This window comes from Rhinatrema bivittatum, chromosome 16 (assembly GCF_901001135.1).
Source record: "Rhinatrema bivittatum chromosome 16, aRhiBiv1.1, whole genome shotgun sequence".
Taxonomy (NCBI): Eukaryota; Metazoa; Chordata; class Amphibia; order Gymnophiona; family Rhinatrematidae; genus Rhinatrema; species Rhinatrema bivittatum.
Window position 1 is genome coordinate 9723138 of NC_042630.1, and position 22863 is coordinate 9746000.

Below are 22863 nucleotides of genomic sequence, written 5' to 3' on the forward strand. Positions count from 1 at the left end.
TTCACATGATATCTCTCTCTCTCTCTCTCATACACACACAAAGAGTCTCACTCTCACATGCTGTCTCTCTCTTTCTCACTCACACATATACAAGCTCTCTATTCACTGTCACATGCTCTCTAATTGTCTCATGCATTCTTCCTCTTCAAACCGTTAGCCTTGCCCTCTTTGCGGGCCGCTGTGGGATGGGCTCTGCAGCAGCCTTGATCTTCTCAGGCCATCATGAGATGTAATCTGTGATGTCCCCGCTGCTGAGCCTCCTTTTCTTGAACCCTAATCTTCTCAGTCCATGATGAGATGGAATCTGTGGTGTCTCAGCCACATGATAGATGCTGCTCCTCTCCTGCACGTGGCCTGTTACATCTCCTCCTTCCTCAAGCAGCTCTGGCAGGAAGGAGGAAGAGCAGCAGATGCTTGGGGGAGTTGGTCTAGACCCAGGGAACTGTATGTGTGACCCACCTACACTCACTCAGAAGGTGAACTTCTTCTTTCCCCCAAACTCCTTCAGAGAGATGGAATATTGGACTTCTCTTACGCTCTCAGCCCCAAACCCCCCAACTAGAATATTCTTGGGCTTCTCTGTCCAAACTCAGGACTTTACCATTAAGGCTACTTCTAGAGGAGAATTCCAAAACAAATGGTATAGTCCACTCACTACGCTACCAACCTCAATGTGACTCTGTTGGCAGGAGCATAAACCTTGTGAAGGGACCATAGGTCCTGTTACACAAGAGAAAAAAGTCAAGTGGAAGAAAGGATTGCCAAAGAGGTAACACGAGGTAACAAAACATTTTTCAGATACATCAGAGAAAGGAGGAAAGTCCAAAATGGTATAGTGAAATTGAAAGGTGGAAAAGATCAATGTGTGGAGAGAGACAAAGAAATGGCAGAAATATTAAAAAAATACTTCAGTTCAGTGTTCACTAAAGAGGACCCGGGAGAAGCACCATCGATAGTTAACAAGAAACCAGAGGGGAGTGGAGTAGATGTAACTCCATTTACAGTAGAGAATGTATGGGAAGAGCTGGGGAAACTAAAAGTGGAAAAAGCCATGGGGCTGGCTGAGGTTCATCCCAGGATACTGAAAGAGCTCAGAGATGTGCTGGTGGCTCCGCTGAGTGACCTGTTCAATAGATCCCTGGAAACGGGAGTGGTGCCGAGAGAATGGAGAAGAGCAGTGGTGGTCCCGCTTCACCAGAGTGGGAGGCTGGTAACAACAGGCCGGTTAGCCTCACCTCGGTAGTGGGAAAAGTAGTGGAGTCACTGCTGAAAGAAAGAATAGTGAACTATCTACAGTCGGGAGAATTGCTGGACCAGCATGGATTCATCAGGGAAAGATCCTGTCAGACAAATCTGATAGACTTTTTTGACTGGGTGACTAGGGAATTAAATAGAGGAAGAGTGCTCGATGTCATCTACTTGGATTTCAGCAAAGCTTTTGATACGGTCCCGCACAGGAGGCTGGTGAGTAAAATGAGAAGCTTAGGAGTGAGTGCCGAGGTGGTGGTCTGGATTGCAAACTGGTTGACGGACAGAAGACAATGTGTGATGGTAAATGGAACTCACTCTGAAGAGAGAGCGGTGTTAAGCTTAGTGCCGCGAGGATCGGTATTGGGACCAGTCCTCTTCAATATCTATGTATTCGACATAGCGGAAGAGATAGAAGGTAATGTTTGTCTTTTTGCAGATGACACTAAGATCTACAACAAAGTGGACATGCCGGAAGGAGTGGAGAGAATGAGATGGGATTTAAGGAAGCTGTAAGAGTGGTCAAATAAATGGCAGCTGAGATTCAATGCCAAGAAGTACAAAGTAGTGCATATGGGGTGCGGAAATCCGAAAGAACTGTATTCGATGGGGGGTGAAGGGCTGATGTGTACGTAGCAGGAGAGAGACTTTGGGGTGATGGTGTCAAATGATCTAAAGTCGGGGAAACAATGTGACAAGGCGATAGCTAAAGCCAGAAGAATGCTGGACTGCATAAAGAGAGGAATATCAAGTAAAAAAAGGGAAGTGATTATCCCCTTGTACAGGGCCTTGGTGAGGCCTCACCTGGAGTACTGTGCTCAGTTCTGGAGACCGTATCTCCGAAGGGACAGAGATAGGATGGAGGCGGTCCAGAGAAGGGCGACCAAAAAGGTGGATGGTCTTCATCGAATGACTTATGAGGAGAGATTGAAGAATCTAAATATGTAGGCCCTGGAGGAAAGGAGGAGCAGAGGTGATATGATATAGACTTTCAGATACTTGGAAGGTTTTAATGATCCAAAGACAACGGCAAATCTTTTCCGTAGGAAAAGAATCAGCAGAACCAGGGGTCACGATTTGAAGCTCCAAGGAGGAAGACTCAGAACCAATGTCAGGAAGTATTTCTTCACGGAGAGGGTGGTGGATGCCTTGAATGCCCTTCTGGAGGAAGTAGTGAAGACTAAAACTGTGAAGGGTTTCAAAGGGGCGTGGGGTAAACACTGTGGATCCATAAAGTCTAGAGGATGTGAAGGAAGAGAGGGAGGCTTGCAGGAAAGACTGCTACTACCTGGAGATAATACCCTTATTCAATAGACATACACACGGTAAATGCAACTCCGACAGTGCTCTATGCTTCAAAGGCAGGAGGAAATGTGAAAAAAAAGGATTTGCATTCACAAAAAATGTGGGGAGTAGCTTGCTTGTTACGGTGGTTACTACCCCAAACCAAACAAGCCTGATGCTTCACTTTCAATGCATATCCAGTGTTGCTCTCTGCTTCAACGGCAGGGGGAATGAAGAAAAGATGATTTTTATATTCCGACAACAACCAACAAAGACTGAATTCCACAGTCTGGGTAAACAAATAAGCATGGTGTAGCTTGCTTGCTACGGCGGTTACTACCCGAATCAATTAAGCCTGATACTTCACTTTCAATATATATATCCAGAGAAGCTCTCTGCTTCAACGGCAGGGGGAAATGAAGAAAAGTGGATTTATGTTCATATAAAAACCAACAAGGACTGAATTGCACAGGCTGGGTAAACAAATAAGTGTAGGAGTAGCTTGCTTATAGCAGCGGTTACTTCCCCTAACCAATTAACCTAGATACTTCACTTAGAAGCAGTTCCAGCATTGCTCTGTCTCTACATTAATGGTGGGGGAGGAAGGGAAATAGAACCAAAAGATTACATTAATGGCTGGGGTGGAAGGGAAATAGAACCAAAAGGTTACTAAAGACCAAGAGTAACAGATAAGTATGAGAGAGGGAAAAAAAAGTGCGAGGCTTGCTGGGCAGACTGGATGGGCCCTTTGGTCTTCTTCTGCCGTCATTTCTATGTTTCTATGTAACTATGAAAAATCAGTTGGTGGTGAGCAAACTGAAGAGAGATATGATAGAGGCATGGAGAGATTTGAAAGGTATTCAATAAGGCAAAGGAGAATTTTAAGTGGAAAGAAATTTCTAGAACAAGAGGTCATGATATGAGGCTCACAGTGGATACCTGGAACGGACTTCCAGGGCAGATGGTGGAGGCCAAAGCAGCAACAGTATTTAAGGATCCCCAGCTGCGAGGAAGGGAGGAGAGAACAGGAGATGAAGTAGGCTCAAAGATGAAGGGGCAGAGACAAGGTGAACCTCATGGGCTTTATCTTCTGAAATCATCTAGATTTCCATACATCACACAGCTCGCCCACAAGGAACACAGATTTCTAGTCACAGAAAAGCAAATTATACCTCAGAAAATCTCTCCCCCCAAAAAATACTTTTGCAGCTGACTAGGGCTCCTTCTGTGCAGACGGTAGACTTTATGTTATGCCCTCAGTCTTATGTTTGGATCATGTGTTATGTTTTAATTGCTTTCAGTAACTGCCTGTTTGTATTAGTTATTTATTTGTGACTTTTTCTTGGTCTATGCTGAATGTTTATTTGAAGAGTTAATTTTGATTTATTTTGTTCTCACTGATGATGGATTAAGTTAAGATTCCTTCCGAGCGTAAAGCCTGTTCACTAGGTTGATGTAACTTGCTTGCACCAAGTTATGTACAAGTAACAGATAAATTTAACTACATTAAATAAAGTGTCATCTTTTCAATATGGGTGCTCTATTCTATAGATAACACTGATGACACGTTGTGCCCGGCTGCATTGCCTTGTAAGAGAATAACACAACGAAAGTACGTACAACGGCTGAGTAAAGGGACCTGACCAGCATGATTGCATAAAAAGAGTTAATGCAGAGCTGGAGATTAGAGCTGAGGCACAAGGAGAGAAAGTGACTCCCCCGAGGTCACATACAGAGTCAGTGACAAAGCCGGAGATTAGAACTCAGGCACAGGGAGATAAAGTGACTCCCACAAGGTCACACACACAGTCAGTGACAGAGCTGGGGATTAGAGCTGAGGCACAGGGAGATAAAGTGACTCCCCCAGGGTCACACACAGAGAGTCAGTGACAGAGCTGGGGATTAGAGCTGAGGCACAGGGAGATAAAGTGACTCCCCTGAGGTCACACACAGAGAGTCAGTGACAGAGCCGGGGATTAGAGCTGAGGCACAGGGAGATAAAGTGACTCCCCCAGGGTCACACACAGAGAGTCAGTGACAGAGCCGGGGATTAGAGCTGAGACACAGGGAGATAAAGTGACTCCCCCAGGGTCACAGTGACAGAGCCGGGGATTAGAGCTGAGGCACAGGGAGATAAAGTGACTCACCCAGGGTTCAATGCAAACAGTCCATGACAGAGCTGAGGATTAGAACTCATGAGTCACAGAGATCTTCATTCACAGTTCCAAAATCTAGACCACACACCTCCCCAATTTATATTCTGCTTGTAACTTCTGTGGAGGCCATTTAATACAATCTGAAAACGACTCAAGCAAAAACTCAAAAGCAACCTGAAATTTTGATGAAACTGTCAGTCCGCAGGATCCACATCAAGTCCCTCATGCCTGACTCAAGACAGCTCTCTCTGTTTTACAAAATGAAATTGAATTGACCCCTACAAAGGAACAAGTCCAAACTTACTTTTCTGCAGATTTCCGCAGATTTGGGAGGGGAGGAAGTCTTAACTGCACATGTGAGAATAATCTCACTAGTCAGATTGTGAAGCTCACTGGAGAAGGCAGGTCCCTTTTTCCCTGTGACTGCAAGGAGTGATATCCTTGTGCAGAGAATGTGTGTGCTGACTGATTCCCCCTACACACGCACACATACACACACATACACACACACGTCTCTCCAGAAAAATAAAATAATCCCTCCTACAGCACTTGCAATCATGCAGAAAAAAAAGAAAGAATAATTACTCTTTTTACACAAAATGCTAGGGATGTGCATTAATTTCATTCGTTTCAGAGTTATGCGCATAACTCGCGGACTTTATAGTACACGCATAAAAAACAGATTGTACCTGAAGTTATTAAAAGTACTCGCATACTATCCATTATGCGTGTACTATAAAGACTACGAACTATGTGTGTAACTCTGAAACGAATGAAACGAATGCACATCCCTGCAAAATACTGCTTACTCCTCGCATGGCACCGTGCACACAGTAATCATTGCTTATCATTTTCTGCACATGGGCAGAGCCATAAGAAGAGAGACCTGTTCTACATCTGTGTGTCAAGAGTTAAAAACTTACCACGTATCCGGAGCGCTTTCAACCTGTTCTTATAGCTGTAATAGATTCATTAAAAAAAAATCTTTTCCAACCTAGCCCGAGCAGAAACATGCATCCTCCCTGCTTAAAATTTAAAAAAATATATACAATAATACTGAGTTTTAAAAGCAAGACAGGACGTTCTGTATTCAAGCTCAGAACTCACTGCTTTGGTGACAAAAGAAAACGCAGTGGCTAACCGTTTAGGAGCTACCGAGGGTAGTTAAATATTTTTTCATGTCCCCTAGAGGGGGTGAAGCCTTCTGGGGCTCCCAGAACTGACGCGAGAGAGCTCAGCACACCTGCGCACCCACTCTCAGCAATTAAGCATCGAACTTTTGGGACTGGCCCTGTGACTTGCCATGCAGAAGCCCCTGGTTTATCTCCAGAGCCACCGGTGCTGGGGATAGCATGGGGGCAATGTCCATTACCTCCCAGGGAGAGGAGGGGAGAGGAAGTCTCTGTCTGACTTAGGGTGCATGGGTACTGGGCTCTGAAGGGAGCTGGGGCCTGTGTCCCCTGGTCATGTACTCTCACTACAATAACTGCCCTAGGGAAAATTGTAAAAATAGGGGTGGTTGTGAATTAAGGTTCATGGCACTTTAGCCCAGTCTAGGCTGATTTTGATTGAACTGGAAACCCCCAAAAAGCAGGAGCAAACTGCCAGGCCAGAAAAAGTATTTTATGTTTGAAACTGTTGGACTTTTCTCATGTAAGGTCTTTAAAGTTGGGATGAGTCTGCCCTCCTGGGAGCGGCCATGTTTGCCAAGATGACCTCACAGATACACAAACAAACTGCGGTTCGATTGGCTCCTGTTTTCTTTTTTTTAATAGCTTTTTATTTAAGGCTCAAAGTTAACATTAAAAAGTGACTAGGTTCATACAAATGTATGTTTGTGGTTCAGCATCATATTGAAAATACACAGAGAATAATACATAACTTAACTTTTCACACTGAACATAATCCCCCTTAACGTTACCATAAACCTCAAACCACAGATTCCCTCTTCCAAACCTAATATCTTTCCTATATATGATCTCACCCCTAGCTACATTTTTCTTTAATGTGTGGCACCTATGCCACGGAAAGTGCACAGAGGATAAAGGTGCTGAAGGTTTCCTCTTGGTGGGAGCCTTGAGGGGTTGCAAGCCGGGTGTCAGCATCTGCTGGAAGTGCACAGGATGTGCGCGGGGCAAGAGGTGGATCTGGAGCCGGCGCAGGATCATTCCAGAGCCCCGGGCCAGCTAGGTGTCAGGAGGGGTAACCTGCCTTCTTGACAGACAAGGGGGTTCATCCCCTGAGGGGCTCGGTGGTAAAAGACCCCGACTCTCCTGAGTCTGTGGCTGTTCCCTATAACCAGGAAAGAGATGTGGAGGGAGCTGTGCTCCTCACCCAGGATCTCAGAAGGGAGAACATAAGAACATAAGAAATTGCCATGCTGGGTCAGACCAAGGGTCCATCAAGCCCAGCATCCTGTTTCCAACAGAGGCCAAACCAGGCCACAAGAACCTGGAAATTACCCAAACACTAAGAAGATCCCATGCTACTGATGCCAGCAATAGCAGTGGCTATTCCCTAAGTCAACTTGATTAATAGCAGGTAATGGACTTCTCCTCCAAGAACTTATCCAAACCTTTTTTGAACCCAGCTACACTAAATGCACTAACCACATCCCCTGGCAACAAATTCCAGAGCTTTATTGTGCTGGGATTTCCCCCCTCCCAAAATCCCCAGAGGTCTGCGAGCAGAGGAGAAGCAGTAGAGAGTGCAATGCAGCCTGGAAGCTGGAAGTTAAAAGATAAAATCGGAGCTTAACTGAGACAGGGACTTCTCTGGACCAGGAAGTGAAACTGTGCCAGAGGGAACGTGTTTTGAGGCTCGGAGGACACTGTTACTGCACCCGAGGGGGTTTCTCATTCTTGTGAGTTACCATTGCTCTATCTAAGAGACTATAGAGAGTAGCAGGCTAGCTTGTGCAAGGACTCTGGAGAAGAGAAACAAAGTAACCAGAGACCCTGAGTTGCTGTAAGAGGAAACTGTTACCCAAGGAGAGGAGCTGAGATTTTTGGAACTGTATTTCTGCTTGATTTCTGCTTCTGCCTGAACAAGTCACTGTCACTATGTTTGATGCTGAAGATTCTGCAGTAAACGTTCGATTATTTGGAGCACAACTCGAGTCTGGAGAGTGGTTTGTGTATGTGGTGTCACAACCGCCGAAGAGCCAAACGTCTGATTGCTACGGGGCCGACCATCCCCGCCTTGCAAGCTTCCATTGCTGTAAACTCATCAGCCTTACGAAGCTACTTTCTTGTTTTACTTTTAATGAACACTAATTGTGCTGGCCCCACATTCCCTTACGTCTTACTGTAATCCATAAGTTAGACTCCCTGGGAATAATTAAAACTGAGGGGAATTACACCATTTCTCCAAAGGAATAACACAAAAGTGCAAATGGATTTCTTGCTTGGCTTCATTAAAATTGTTTTCCAAACTTCTATCCCAGCAGATTTCCCAATTCTCCTCGTACACCTGAAAGAGAAATTGTGTTAGTGACTGACAAAGGGATTCTAGACCACTGTTAGACTGGAAACCATCTTTCAAAGTTTTATACGGTTTTTAATGTCAGATTTTCAAAAATCTTTTTCAACTAATTTCCCCAATTTAACATACTCCATTTTATGTCCACATTCCACTACCATATGTTATCTTTCACCAGTCAGTACACCCATTTAACCCCTCTTCTGAAGTCACTGCATTGGTTCAAGCTCCTCTTACTCACCTACAAATGCCTTCACTCTGCAGCACCTCACTCTCCTATCTTATGTCTCTCTATACCCCTCCTTGTGCAGGCTGCTTATCAGGTAGTCACTCCTATCTGTGCATTTCTCTTCTGCTGCCAAGTTTAGGCTCCTGAGCAGCACACAGTCTCTATTTCTCTTTGCCACGAGCAGGATAGGCTCCGCTTGCGGCACTACGTGGCTGCTCTTCGGCCACCGAAGTTCGCCTAATGGACGCGCCGGCCCTGGCTGTACCGGGGAGGGGACTACCGGTGCGCACAAGTTGCTACTGCTGCAACGGAGCATGTACCTTGGCATGGCTCTTTCCACATTTGTAAATGAAGGAGAAATCAGGAGGGCAAGCCTCCTGGGCAAGAATCACCTGGTTTCAACCATGGTTTCAGTCAGAAATAACATATGGAGATTAAGTGACGAAATTAACTCTGAAATAAGGATGGATTTTGAACTAAGTGTCCTAACATTCAAAAAACCACAGGGAATAGAATAAGCAGATGATGAAAATACTAATGGTAGTACTGGGACCCTCATGAGGTTTGAACAGGAAGATATAGAATAAAGGTAAGCGCGGCCATACCAGCCATTGCCCCAAGTTACAGGAATAGAAAAAGTCATAGTAAAAAGAAAGAGCAAAATTATCAAATGAGTAGAGGAAAACAATAAAAGTAACATAATATCCAAATAAAGGTTAATAAGGTAAAACAATAATTAAAGTGATCAAAATTAAATAACATCATAAAATAACCTTAAGAAACAATTAAAAACCAAGAATAAAATAACATAAACGACTGATATAAATAAAATAGAACAAACAATAAAAAAGAAACAGCAGTTAATAAGACAGAAGTTAAATGCAATAGATGAAATACAAATTGAAAGGAATAAAAACTAAGATTAAGTTAACAGCACAAGGCAAAAGGCATGTATGTGAGACTTTGAAATCACTCTGGTCCCTCTAAAGTACGCATATGAAGAAGGGACCTATGTATGACCTCAAAAGTCCATGTATAACCTTGTCTGTGGATAATTCTTCCATGTTGAATCAATAAAAGCAAGTGCAGTTAATTAGAACAGCAAGGCTTAGTGCTTATGTTGCTGGTTAAAAACACAAAAGGAATGGCCACCCTTCTCTGAAATAACTCAAGGAATATCCTCCTGAGAGTGTAGTCCAAGCTGAACTGGTAAGAGATCTATATCTTTTTATCCTGGTTGTCTGCTCCCCATCCATTCTTACTCAGCCATTTCATATGGAATTTAGAATTTAGATGATATTGATGATGGAATGACGGCAGATAAAGACCAATTGGCTGACCCAGGCTGCCCAGTTGCTCCTGCCTATACAATTCTAGCTAAGAATTTCTCTCTACATTCAGTAAAACAAGTTTCACCATCTGCAAGATATCACTTCTTGTCCAAGCCCATTTTGATGGATTCCTTCCTTGGTCTTATGCTTTTCTGGGTAGATGAGCATATCTAAACCAACACTTCCTCTCCATGTCATTTACCCAACCTTCAACTCTATTCACTGGACAGAAACAGCAAGATTCTACAAGAGCTATTGGTCACAAGGCAATTTTATTTCATGCACCAAAACTTATATCAGGAATGCTCAAACCAATTCTCAGCCCCCCCCCCACCCCCGTCAGTCGTATTTTCAGGATACCCTTAATTAATATGCATGACAAATATTTACAAACATAGGAGATAGTACATGCAAATGAATTTCATGAACATTCATTAGCGATATCTTGAAAACCCAACTGGATGGGGGAGCCCCAAGGACCAGAAAGAGCACCCCTGACTTCTATAACTGTTTATGTTCAACTGGGGACCGTATCTCCCAGGTATACGTTCATCCAGGGACCTTTTCACCTGTGTTTACATCCCGAGGACCATGCCTCTCGGGGTATATGGCTGCTAACCAAAGAAAAATCTCAGCCTTATGTCTAAGCAATAATCTTTATTAAGTAAAGCAGGAAAACAAGGGGCAGATAAGAATGCAAGAAATACAGAGGTTTCTTGGGAGCAGGTGAAACAGTCTAATAATGGCACGCCTCAGAGTCTGCTCAAAGTTGACATGGCATATTGCTTTGTTATATTCAGTCATTGCTGGCAAAGTGTTTTTTTTACTTTTTTTGTTCTTTTCTGGGACTTTCCTTATTTGGAATGGAAAACTACTGAAGCTTCCTAAAACTAAAGCTAGGGCTGAAGTCTGCCAGGTGCCTTATCTGGGACATTCTTTTCTCCTCTGTTTAGTGTTTTTAGGCCTTGGGCTGTGGGTGAATTTGTCTGTACCACTGTTTCAGTTTCTTGCTCAAGGTTATTGCTCATTTTAACAGAAATGCCTTTTTTCACTTGTGCTGAGTTGTTCTTTTATTTAATTATTTAATCCAGGCTATTCTCATTCCCCTCTTGAAGAATTATTCCTAATAATTCTTCACTCCCAATGGCCCGTATCCGGCTGTCTTAGGTTGTCCGGTATAACCCATCCTAGTGATAGGCGATCCAGATCTTACCCGTCATTGCCAAGCATACTATTTTTACCATCGGTTTACATAAGGGATTCTGTTTCAGGAGCACGTGGCTCAGCATGTAGAGTAGACACAAAGTTATTCTGAGAAACCATCATCTTAGGAGTGGAAGACATCTTAGGTCGGAGTTGTTGTAGGCATGAAAAAATGCATGGGAGACAGAAATATAACAGCAGGCATAGGGCAAGAAATCCAACAGCAAAGCCGACCGGGCCTCGCAGGTGATTGCCCAAACCAGAGAACCAGGAAGAGAAAAAGTCCCACCAGGGCACTGACTACCCTCCTTTAAAATCACTAACTTGAAGTCTGGCTAAATCTTGTATCTTTTGCATAGCATTATGAACAATATTAAAACGATTTACCACAATAGTGCAACATTCTGAACTATTTAAAATAGTGCATAAGCCACCTTGTGCTGCAAGTTTATAATCTAACAATTTGTAAATGATTCCTGAATATAGAGAAGCGGTGGGAAGCTCATGGAGACCTCATATATTGAATGCCCAAAGGTAAGGCTAATCAAAGCTCATAATAGCATAAGCTTATCTTTATTTATAATCATCGGTCTCGATGAGTGTTTGGGGGGGCGCCATAAAAAGTATAGCTGCCCCAATTATGCACTTAGAGTCAATTGTACTATTTATACTTGCGAATTTTAATCTCCGGCATCAAGGTCCAAATGCTACCGAAGTTGATGGTAAAAGTGGAAGAAACCGACTTTAAAGTCGGTTTCTTCCACTTTTACCATCAACTTCGGTAGCATTTGGACCTTGATGCCGGAGATTAAAATTCGCAAGTATAAATAGTACAATTGACTCTAAGTGCATAATTGGGGCAGCTATACTTTTTATGGCGCCCCCCAAACACTCATCGAGACCGATGATTATAAATAAAGATAAGCTTATGCTATTATGAGCTTTGATTAGCCTTACCTTTGGGCATTCAATATATGAGGTCTCCATGAGCTTCCCACCGCTTCTCTATATTCAGGAATCATTTACAAATTGTTGATGTCATTTATTTCCTGATATCTGTGGATCCCTTTATATTTGAGTTTATAATCTAAGCCATGTCGGATATACGTAGAAACAATGGTAAGTTCAGCAACAGTTTGCTGCAAAGCTCTCAATGCAATTCCTAGCTTGTGTGTCACTACATGTAATACTGATTGCAATCGTCTAATAGCCATTCCTAATTCAGCAGCTACTGCAGGTTGAGCAAAGGGTAACCATGAAGTATAACCAAGTGCATCTAATCTAGTTTTGGTTAAAGGGTAAGTAGAGTTAATAAATAATCCAACGAAAGTTGAATTGCTTGTTCTTCAGGAACAGCTGAGGGAACACTTCTACGGGAACGGTTCTGAGCAGGTTTCAAAAGTGGAACAATTCTTGTAAAATAATTAAACATAACCAATACACAAAAATCATAGGATGTGGGGAGTTTGAGGAAAACTATTCCATCACATAACCAATAATGTCCAACATAAAGATTTGTGAAATTTTGTATCACAGAATAATTAGCACTGTCATAAGGACCATAAACAAAAGGAGAATTAAATTGTCCTAGTAGAACACAAGGAATAAAGGGAGAGTCAAGCTCAGGTGTGCAAGCAATGTATGTGGAATTGAAAGTATGGGTGTACTGGGTTTCTGTAGCCAGGTTTACAGTTTCTGATAAAGTCAATACACATGTTATACAGAGTGGACTAATGGTCATGGTAAGGGAAATGAACATGCAATTACATTTCTGTAGGCAATCAGTGATGGGGGTTTTGGGTAAAAAGGTTCCTTTATGAATAATCCATGTTTTATTGTATATGTAATAGGTGTAGTTACAAGAAATTGGGTTTGGGGAAGAGACACTACTAAGGCAAAGATAACCATCTCTAGGTAGATCAGCAGTGAGTGGGGGATGTGCAATATTACCCAAATATCGTGTCCATGTTTGTCCTGCTAATGGATCCAGGGAAATGTTATGTCCTTTACTGTCATTAAATCCTAGTATGTGGTACAGCGGTACTGGTAAAATGATAGCTGGGATATGGGAAATAGCCTTAGGGTGAGGGGTGCAAATAATACAATCAGTAATGTGGGATGGTAGAGTCTTAACCAATTCATGAATACCTCGAACCCATAGGTTAATCTGTCCTTGGAAAGGAGCTCGTTCAATGGGAAACTCAATCATAAGGGGGCACATGCACATCAAAATACGCACAACAGGTAGCAAGGACAGCATTATGTCCTTCGACTAATGCCTAATGTCTAATGTCCTTTACATGTGTCCAAACAGTGCCTTCCTCCAGGCAAACAGCGGTAGGAGTGGCAGTAACAACTTTGTAGGGTCCCAGTATACTGGATTTTGCCAGTCTTGTGAGTGAAGTGCTGTCGGTAGACCAAGTCTCCAATGGCAATAGGAAGTTCAGGAGAGCCCTTCTCGGGGTCTTTATCTGAAAAAGAACAAGAAATCATTTGTAAAGCATGTTGAAGACTGGCCCAGTATATGGGGAAATCGTCCAGCTGTACCATCTCAGTTAGGGATTTCTATGGCATGGGGCGTCCTGTGCAGATCTGAACAGGGAACAAATTATGCTTTGCAGTAAGGGCTTGTCGCTGGTATAACACTGCAACAAAAAAGGCCTCATCATGGGTAGTGTGCAAGTGAACATCTGCATATGGAATCAGATGTTGTAATTTATCTGGAGATGCAGCCGCAGCCACAATACCTCTCTCACAAGCTGACATTCCTAATTCTACCATAGAACTTTTTCCTGAAAGCTAAAAAACAGGCAAATCACTCTGCATTCCCACGGCTGCCCATGAGCAGTGGCCATGGGTTACCCATAAATCTATTGGGACAGAGGAATCAAAATACTGTGAAGGGCGGACTGCGCAAGCGTCTAGAATAAGCTGACTCAATAATCCTTTTTCTTCTCTTGATAAGCGTACCGGGAATTTTCCAATTCCTTTTGAATGGGCATACGAAAAGAGTGCTCTCTCCCTGAAAGCAGGGATCCACAAACGGCAGAAATTAAGCAGACCTAGGATGGCGCGAATCGCCGTAACTGTTGTAGAATTTCCTAAAGCAGCTAAAGCAGCAGTTATGTCTTCGCTTAGAGTTCTAGCTGTGGGGTCAAAACAGCCTCAATTCTCTTAGTAGTCATTTCCTTATAATTAACATTACCATGTCATAATCTGCGCCATCAGATTCACGTACTCGTACCCTCAAAAAAATAAAACTTTCAGTAATAATGCTCTATTCAAACAAACAAAGCTTTTTCAGCGTCACCAACCCGAAAGATCATTTCATTGAATGGAGGGTTGGTTTTTTTTCTTTCTGTTTCTCCTGCTCATCATTTTTTTTCCTGCATCACCCACTCTGGCTCGCCCCCCTTCTCTCTCTGCTGCCAAACGTTTCTGTTGTTAACCCTTAACTGCCTTGTCCTTTCAAGTTTTAAACTTTAACACTAGTAATTGCTTTTTCAGCAAATCAAATTACAAATAGTAAAAATGCTTTCTGTTTAAGTCCAATTTCTTGGGAAGACTTTCTTATTTACTAAAGAAACTACTGTGAATCTTTTACCTAAAGAAAGAAATCCTAATCTGTTCTAACCACGGGATCTTCAATCCTTTCAAGCAGAAAAGTAAAAAGGAATCTTGTTTCATCTCTATCAGATCTCTGTATTGCAAAGATCTGCCTCAGACACTCAGAGCTAAGAAACTACAGTCTTCAAACAAAACTAGCAACTATGAGCAACATTCAACCCTACTATATTCAACAATGGCTGCTTAACCTTATCAGGCAGAGTCTGCAAGAACATGTGACAAAAGATAGGTAACTGATTAGGGTTTGTAAATGACTCACCCATTTCTTGTTCAAAAATAGTCGGGAAATTCTGTAAATGTTTCTCGAAAGATATGGACTTATGGCCCCAGCGTGTCGCAGTGAGTCAGCTAAAGTCTCGGTACAACGGAAACATGTGTCTCAAAGTTCCCATAGGGCAGTGCGGTGTTGATTAAACCACACTGCCTTATGGGAGTGCGGTTTAAGTAGTTAATATTTGTCCTAATCCTGCGGCAGTCCATACAGTAGCAGAGACTAAACCGGAGTCTGGGCGAATACTGCTTTAATGTCTCCTAAAGCTAGACGGTACCCACGTGTGTGTTTTTCAAATTCACTAATCCAAGGACCAGCTCCACGTATGATACTGGGCAGTTTAGACAATAAAGTCTCCAGATCAGCAAAAGACCAAGGTTTATATAAGACAGAGTTTGCTCTTGTTATGAGGGGCGAAACAGTGGACATGGGTGGGCAGGAAGGAACTGGGGTTGCTGTTGGAAGTGGGTAAATTCCTTCATATTTTTCCCAAATAACTAATCCCTGTAACATATATTCCAATTGGTCTTCATCCCATTTGGGGTCTGGATTGTCTCTAATACAGCTACGGGCTGTGTTCATTCCTTCATGTGTGAGGTCTCCATCTAGGGAATAAACCTGCATTTGGGGGGTTAATTTAGTAGATCGCTCATTCACATTAATAATCCATGGGGGTCAAAAATTCATAAGATTGCTCTTTGGTAACTACATAATCTTTTGTCTTTAAAACCAAGGCGGGGGCAATTAAATGTGATGGGGCACTAGTGGGCATTCTCACTTTCTTAGACCTAGTATGATGTGCTAGAGGAGTACCAGCTCCGTCTGCCATTGTCTCATGATAGGAAAATACCTACAGCACCTGAATGTAAACCGATGTGATGTGTCAAATCGGAGGTCGGTACATAAAAATAAATAAATAAATACTCTTCATTTCTTTATACACCTGTTCAATACATTTAAATCATGTTGATAGCTCTGTCTCTCCACTATATCCTCTTTCTAAGTCCTAATATTCCTTGCTGTTCGGGAGGACCCATCTGTCCTAATTTCCAACTCTAATTGGGGGTCGATCCACATAAGATATTGATCTAATGCTTGCACGGCTTCCGGGTGGTCATGTCGGTATCCACAGGCTCCGAATGTTTCATCGAACTGTTCACAGTCTTGGGAATTAAATGATTCAGGGTCTGGCATAGACTTTACACTCTCAGGCCATTCCTAGCCTTGTGTTGTCAATTACATTTTTTCTCTTCAGGCCTTCTTTTTCCAGTTATTTGTTAACATGAGGTAGATTTTTTCTTAAAGCAGCAATTAACAAATAACCTAAGTCTTTATTCCCCTCTTGATGATAGAAACCCCTATACTTGGTCTCTCCATGGGGGTACACTGAACCCTTCCAGTGATATCAACCCAAGCAGAATCAGGCTTGGGGATGGGGGGGGGGAGGCCAGTGGGGATCGTGGGGATAGGGCGTTGGCACACAGAAATCAAGTCAGAGTAAACAGGGGTAATATCCAGAGTTGTGAAAGCAGGCTCACTGGGCTTATAAGATTTTGTCTGGGTCTGAACAGCGGGGTAGGCTGCAGCGTAAGGGGGAGGGGAAGCAGTAGGAGCTGGGATCTCCTTGATAGAGTGAGTGTCTCGGGGCTGGCATGCATGGTCAGAGTTCAGATAAATCTTAGTCATAATAAACCGACTATGTGCTTGTCTATGGTAGTTCAATTTAGAATCATTATCTGAATAGTTATGCTGAATATATGTCATAATCTGGGAGAGATGGCTATCTTCGAAGGAGCCCCCCCTGCTGGCCAGACTAGGAAAGCATCATTAGCAGATCAATCAATCCACTTATTATTATGACATCTCTGGATTTGTTTCTCATTAGGGCGATGGTGACTAATGACTTGTGCTACCGGGGTTGGCATCTGGGTCTCCCGCGCGGGAGTAAAAGCTTTCTTACAAAACTGTCGCATTCTTATCAAAAGATAAAGATATGAAATTCTTAAAATAAAACAAGACGGCAGAACTATGATAAGCACACACAGATTCAGCACAAAAATGTAAAAGTTTAAAACAAGGCTATAACTTACCCCAAAATGATGGCAGGTGCGAGTCCTATCGCTTACCCGTATCTCATCAGCAGTGTTATCAGGGAACGCAAGGCAAGTTGCCCGCATTCGCCACCAGTATGTTCAACTGGGGACCGTTTCTCCCAGGTATACGTTCATCCAGGGGCCTTTTCACCTGTGTTTACATCCCGAGGACCATACCTCTCGGGGTATATGGCTGCTAACCAAAGAAATATCTCAGCCTTATGTCTAAGCAATAATCTTTATTAAGTAAAGCAGGAAAACAAGGGGCAGATAAGAATGCAAGAAATACAGAGGTTTCTTGGGAGCAGGTGAAACAGTCTAATAATGGCACGCCTCAGAGTCTGCTCAAAGTTGACATGGCATATTGCTTTGTTATATTCAGTCATTGCTGGCAAAGTGTTTTTTACTTTTTTTTTTCTTTTCCGGGACTTTCCTTATTTGGAATGGAAAACTACTGAAGCTTCCTAAAACTAAAGCTAGGGCTGAAGTCTGCCAGGTGCCTTATCTGGGACATTCTTTTCTCCTCTGTTTAGTGTTTTTAGGCCTTGGGCTGTGGGTGAATTTGTCTGTACCACTGTTTCAGTTTCTTGCTCAAGGTTATTGCTCATTTTAACAGAAATGCCTTTTTTCACTTGTGCTGAGTTGTTCTTTTATTTAATTATTTAATCCAGGCTATTCTCATTGTTAGCATAATTAAAACATTTTTCAATCACATGAAGTGTAAAAGTCAAACACCAACACATCAATGCACTTTAACGAATCAGGGTGAGATTATTACTCACAGCCCAGGGGGAGAAGGGAGCCTCAAGACAGGATCTGCAGAGAGGGAGAGAGAGAGAGCTGAGTGAAGAAAAAGGGAGGAGCACAAATAAGAATATCTGGTGGAAATGAGGGAGACAAAGAAAGTAATCAAGAAGAAAAAAAGTCAAGCGGAAGAAAGGATTGCCAAAGAGGTAAAGTGAGGTGACAAAACATTTTTCAGATACATCAGTGAAAGAAGAAAAGTTCAAAGTGGTATAGGGAAATTGAAAGGTGGAAAAGATCAATGTGTGGAAAGAGACTAAGAAATGGCAGAAATATTAAACAAGTACTTCAGTTCGGTGTTCACTAAAGAGGACCCTGGAGAAGGACCGTCGTTAGTTAACAAGAAACCGGAGGGGAGTGGAGTAGATGTAACTCCATTTACAGTAGAGATTGTATGGGAAGAGCTGGGGAAACTGAAAGTGGAAAAAACCATGAGGCCTGATGAGGTTCATCCCAGGAAAAGGGAGTGGTGCCGGGTGATTGGAGAAGAGCGGTGGTGGTCCCTCTTCACAAGAGTGGGAGCAGAGAGGAGGCTGGAAACTACAGATCGGTTAGCTTCACCTCGGTGGTGGGAAAAGTAATGGAATCACTGCTGAAAGAGAGAATAGTGAACTATCTGCAGTCGGGAGAATTGCTGGACCAGAGGCAGCATGGATTCAGCAGGGGAAGGTCCTGTCAGACAAATCTGATTGACCTTTTTGACTGGGTGACTAGGGAATTGGATAGAGAAAGAGCATTCAATGTCATCCACTTGGATTTCAGCAAAGCTTTTGATATGATCCCGCACAGGAGACTGGTGAATAAAATGAGAAGCTTAGGAATGAGGGCCGAGGTGGTGGCCTGGATTGCAAACTGGTTGACAGACAGAAGACAATGTATGATGGTAAATGGAACTTACTCTGAAGAGAGAGCGGTGTTAAGCTTAGTGCTGCAAGGATCGGTGTTGGGACCGGTCCTGTTCAATATCTATGTGAGCGACATAGCGGATGAGATAGAAGGTAAGATGTCTTTTTGCGGATGACACTAAGATCTGCAACAGAGTGGACACACCGGAAGGAGTGGAGAGAATGAGACGGGATTTAAGGAAGCTGGAAGAGTGGTCGAAGATATGGCAGCTGAGATTCAGTGCCAAGAAGTGCAGAGTCATGCACATGGGGTGTGGAAATCCGAATGAACTGTATTCGATGGGGGGAGAAAGGCTGATGTGCACGGAGCAGGAGAGAGACCTTGGGGTGATAGTGTCTAATGATCTGAAATCGGCGAAACAATGCGACAAGGCGATAGCTAAAGCCAGAAGAATGCTGGGCTGCATAGAGAGAGGAATATCGAGTAAGAAAAGGGAAGTGATTATCCCCTTGTACAGGTCCTTGGTGAGGCCTCACCTGGAGTACTGTGTTCAGATCTGGAGATCGTATCTCAGAAGAGACAGAGACAAGATGGAGTCGATCCAGAGAAGGATGACCAAAAAGGTGGAGGATCTTCATAGAATGACTTATGAGGAGAGATTGAAGAATCTAAATATGTACACCCTGGAAGAAAGGAGGAACAGAGGTGATATGATACAAATGTTCAGATACTTGAAAGGTTTTAATGATCCAAAGACAACGACAAACCTTTTCCGTTGGAAAAAAATCAGCAGAACCAGGGGTCACGATTTGAAGCTCCAAGGAGGAAGACTCAGAGCCAATGTCAGGAAGTATTTCTTCATGGAGAGGGTAGTGGATGCCTGGAAAGCCCTTCCGGAGGAAGTGGTGAAGACCAAAACTGTGAAGGACTTCAAAGGGGCATGGGATAAACACTGTGGTTACATAAAGTCCAGAGGATGTGAATGAAGAGAGGGAGGCTTGCGGGAAAGACAGCTACTACCTGGAGATAATACCCTTATTCAATAAACATACACACGGTTAATGTGACTCCAACATGCTCTATGCTTCAACGGCAAGAGGAAATGTGGAAAAAAGGATTTGCATTCACAAAAAAGTGGGGAGTAGCTTGCTTGATACGGCAGTTACTACCCCAAACCAAACAAGTCTGATACTTCACTTTCAATGCATATCCATATCCAGTGTAGCTCTCTGCTTCAATGGCAGGGGGGAATGAAGAAAAGATTATTTTATATTCAGACAACAGCCAACAAGGACTGAATTACACAGTCTGGGTAAACAAATAAACATGGGTGTAGCTTGCTTGTTATGACAGTTAATACCCCGAACCAATTAAGCCTGATACTTCACTTTCAATACATATCCAGAGTAGCTCTCTGCTTCAACGGCAGGGGGAATGAAGAAAAGTGGATTTAAATTCAGATAACAACGAACAAGGACTGAATTGCACAGGCTGGGTAAACAAATATGCATGGGAGTAAACTGCTTATTTCGGCGGTTACTACCCCTAACCAATTCAGCTAGATATTCACTTAGAAGCAGTTCCAGCACTGCTCTCTACATTAATGGCAGGGGTGGAAGGGAAATAGAACCAAAAGGTTACTAAAGGCCAAGAGTAACACATAAGTATGAGAGATTAAAAAAAAAAGTGTGGAAGCTTGCTGGGCAAACTAGATGGGCCATTTGGTCTTCTTCTGCCGTCATTTCTATGTTTCTATGTAAAGAAACAAAGAAAGATCTTTCACCAGAGATGTATAGACTGGTACAGAGAAGAGACAAGAGACGAGTGGGATACATAGAAGGAAGTTCTAAGAAATTGACAGGAGCCATGGAAAGCCAAGTTGTTACTGAGAAATTGTTCCATTTAGCATCGATATGTTCTTTCCTGGAAGCTCATGGCCACTCATCCCCATTTTTGGCCGGTGGAACATCCTCATGAACATTTTTCTCAACTTGGGGCTGCCGAGAATCAAGATAGATGACTGTATGGGCGAGTAGCCATAAATGATCATTAGACACACACACATCCAAGGGCTGGATGGTGGGAAGATGTCCAGGAACATCAGAACCTCTGAGAAGTAGAAAAACACATAAAGGAGCAGAAGGGAGGTGACAGTTTTGGCAGCTCCCATGCGGGCTTCTGCTCGGGATGTACTAACACTGGCCCCCCCTTGCTCCATCCGCCTGCTGTGTACACAGAGGGACATGACAATGAGAATATTGGAGACTCCCACAAGGAAAAGGGGTAAGGAACACCCAATGATGTTGCTAAAGAGCAGATAATAGAGGTTTATCTTAGGTAGAGCCTCATCCAAGGTAGTGTTCAGCATGAAGTTGTCACCAGTTATGTTATTGATTGGGTCTTTATAAATACTCCATGGTACAGGCAAGCTGATGAGTAGAGAGATCAGCACAGACCAGAGGAGCATCCAAGGTACCAGAGAGGAGATGCTATGCTTTAACCGGACCAGAATCGGGTGAGTAAAGAGGACGATCTGGAGGTAGTAGAAGCCACAGAGGCAGACCGTGAACCAGAAGCTTGAAAAGATGGTGAAAATTAGGAATGTATTGAAGACAGGATAAACCTGGTCCGAGAAATAGGCCTCACTCCACAAGAACACACAGAAGTCATTGGCTGTCATAGTGCATTGGAAGCAGATATTGAAGGCGCCAAGTGTAGACATGATTAGGTCACAGGCATTCGTGGCTCTGCCTTTAGCCTTGTCCAGACAGTTCACTGCCACGATAAACACATTGTTCAGGATTCCCACTAGTGCACTTAGCCCCAGGACAGTCATGGAGATGAGCGTGAACAGTGGTAGCATGCTGTCTCCTGGCAACTTCGGCTCACGTTGCTCCCCTAGAGGCTTCTTAGGTGGACTCCTCAGCAGTGGTTGCCTTTTCTTCGGGGGTTTTGACAGTCTCTAAAGAATAGCAGGAGACATTTATTAATAGGCTATTTATTTAGAAAATGAAAAGTTGAACAAAGGACAATCAGAGTGCAATGCTTACTACTCTATGGATTCCAGTCGGTAGAGACAGAGACAGAGACAGAGACAGTCCTGGTTTTCTACCATTTCATGCATGGAGATGTACTTCCGGTTTCTTATGAAATTAGAATCAGAAGTCCCAGCATTCAATGGATGGAAAACCAAGACTGGCCCAGCCCCGCCCTAAATCAGGGAGCTATTGTGTTAGCCCAGTGGATGCCTGGAATCACCTGTGTTAGCAGAGATGGCAGCAACCAAAACCATGAAGGATTTAAAGTATGTTTGGGTCAGATACAGATGGCGGTGGTATGGGTGAGGGATTGAGTAGGTGTTACAGCTGGGCAGAAGCATTTGGCAAAGAGGTTCTTATCTGCAGACAGTTATTGAGTTACTTTGCACCCCAAAAGACCAAGGCCATAAAACATCTGAGGCTCCTCTAGGCCTCCAAAAGCTGATGAGTGTCCAACATCCTTCCTGGGTGTTCCTTGGATATCTGATGGCTGCAATAGACAGCGACATCGAACTAGGTTAACAAAAAATATAAATCATCCTTCTTGCATTTCTGCCGTTATGTATTTGTGAAAATGTTAACTTCCCAGTTAATCTAGCACAGCATTTTATTTTCATAGAGCTGGGGAGAGAAGAGAGAAATTCCGGATTCAAAGGGCGAGGGGGCTCGCAACACTGGAAGAGGAACTCGCCCCCACGGGGTCTCTCAAGCAGCGTGAGCTGGGATTTTTCACTGGAAAGGAAGTCGGGATATGCATGGAAAATACATTTTTGTTTTTTTTGTTTCATATTAATTTTATTTATTTATTTATTTAGCCGTTTTTATATACCGACATTCAAATGGATATCACATCGGTTTACAATAAACAGAGAACTAGGCTGATAGAGCGCTTGACAGGAAACGTGACTAGATCAAAAGCAAACATTTATTTATTTATTTTATTTATTTAAAGGCTTTTAATATACCGGTGTTCATGGGGCACATCACGCCAGTTTATAATAAAACTCAAGAAAGGAGGAAATTACAAAAAACAGGGAGCGGGGTGAGGGAGTAGGCGAGAAGGGGAGTGGGGGGGGGGGGGGGGTTAGACAGAGAGAAGAAGAAGAAAGAGCAGCAGAGAAGGTGGAGAGGAGTAACCATAACAGCATAGGAACTTATTTACAGCAATTTGTTAAATACAACAACATTTTGTTAGCATACCTTCGTAAATTACGTCCAGACATTCAATGTGAGACGTACAAACAGAACAGTGC

The 22863-nt window shown here is 43.1% G+C and overlaps 2 protein-coding genes across 2 annotated transcripts; both read right to left on the reverse strand.

Annotated features, from left to right (window-relative positions):
* Nucleotides 1-12017: 12017 nt before the first annotated feature.
* Nucleotides 12018-17730, reverse strand: LOC115078236. Its single transcript, XM_029581024.1, has 2 exons — nt 16920-17730; nt 12018-13402 (listed from the first exon to the last, which is right to left on the reverse strand). The coding sequence occupies exon 2, from the start codon at nt 13189-13191 to the stop codon at nt 12223-12225; it is 969 nt and encodes a 322-aa protein (XP_029436884.1). The 5' UTR covers nt 13192-13402; nt 16920-17730; the 3' UTR covers nt 12018-12222.
* Nucleotides 17731-20279: 2549 nt separating this feature from the next.
* On the reverse strand, nt 20280-21501 carry LOC115078658 (taste receptor type 2 member 40-like). The gene has a single exon (XM_029581608.1). The coding sequence runs from the start codon at nt 21433-21435 to the stop codon at nt 20455-20457; it is 981 nt and encodes a 326-aa protein (XP_029437468.1). The 5' UTR covers nt 21436-21501; the 3' UTR covers nt 20280-20454.
* Between the last annotated feature and the right edge of the window lie 1362 nt (nt 21502-22863).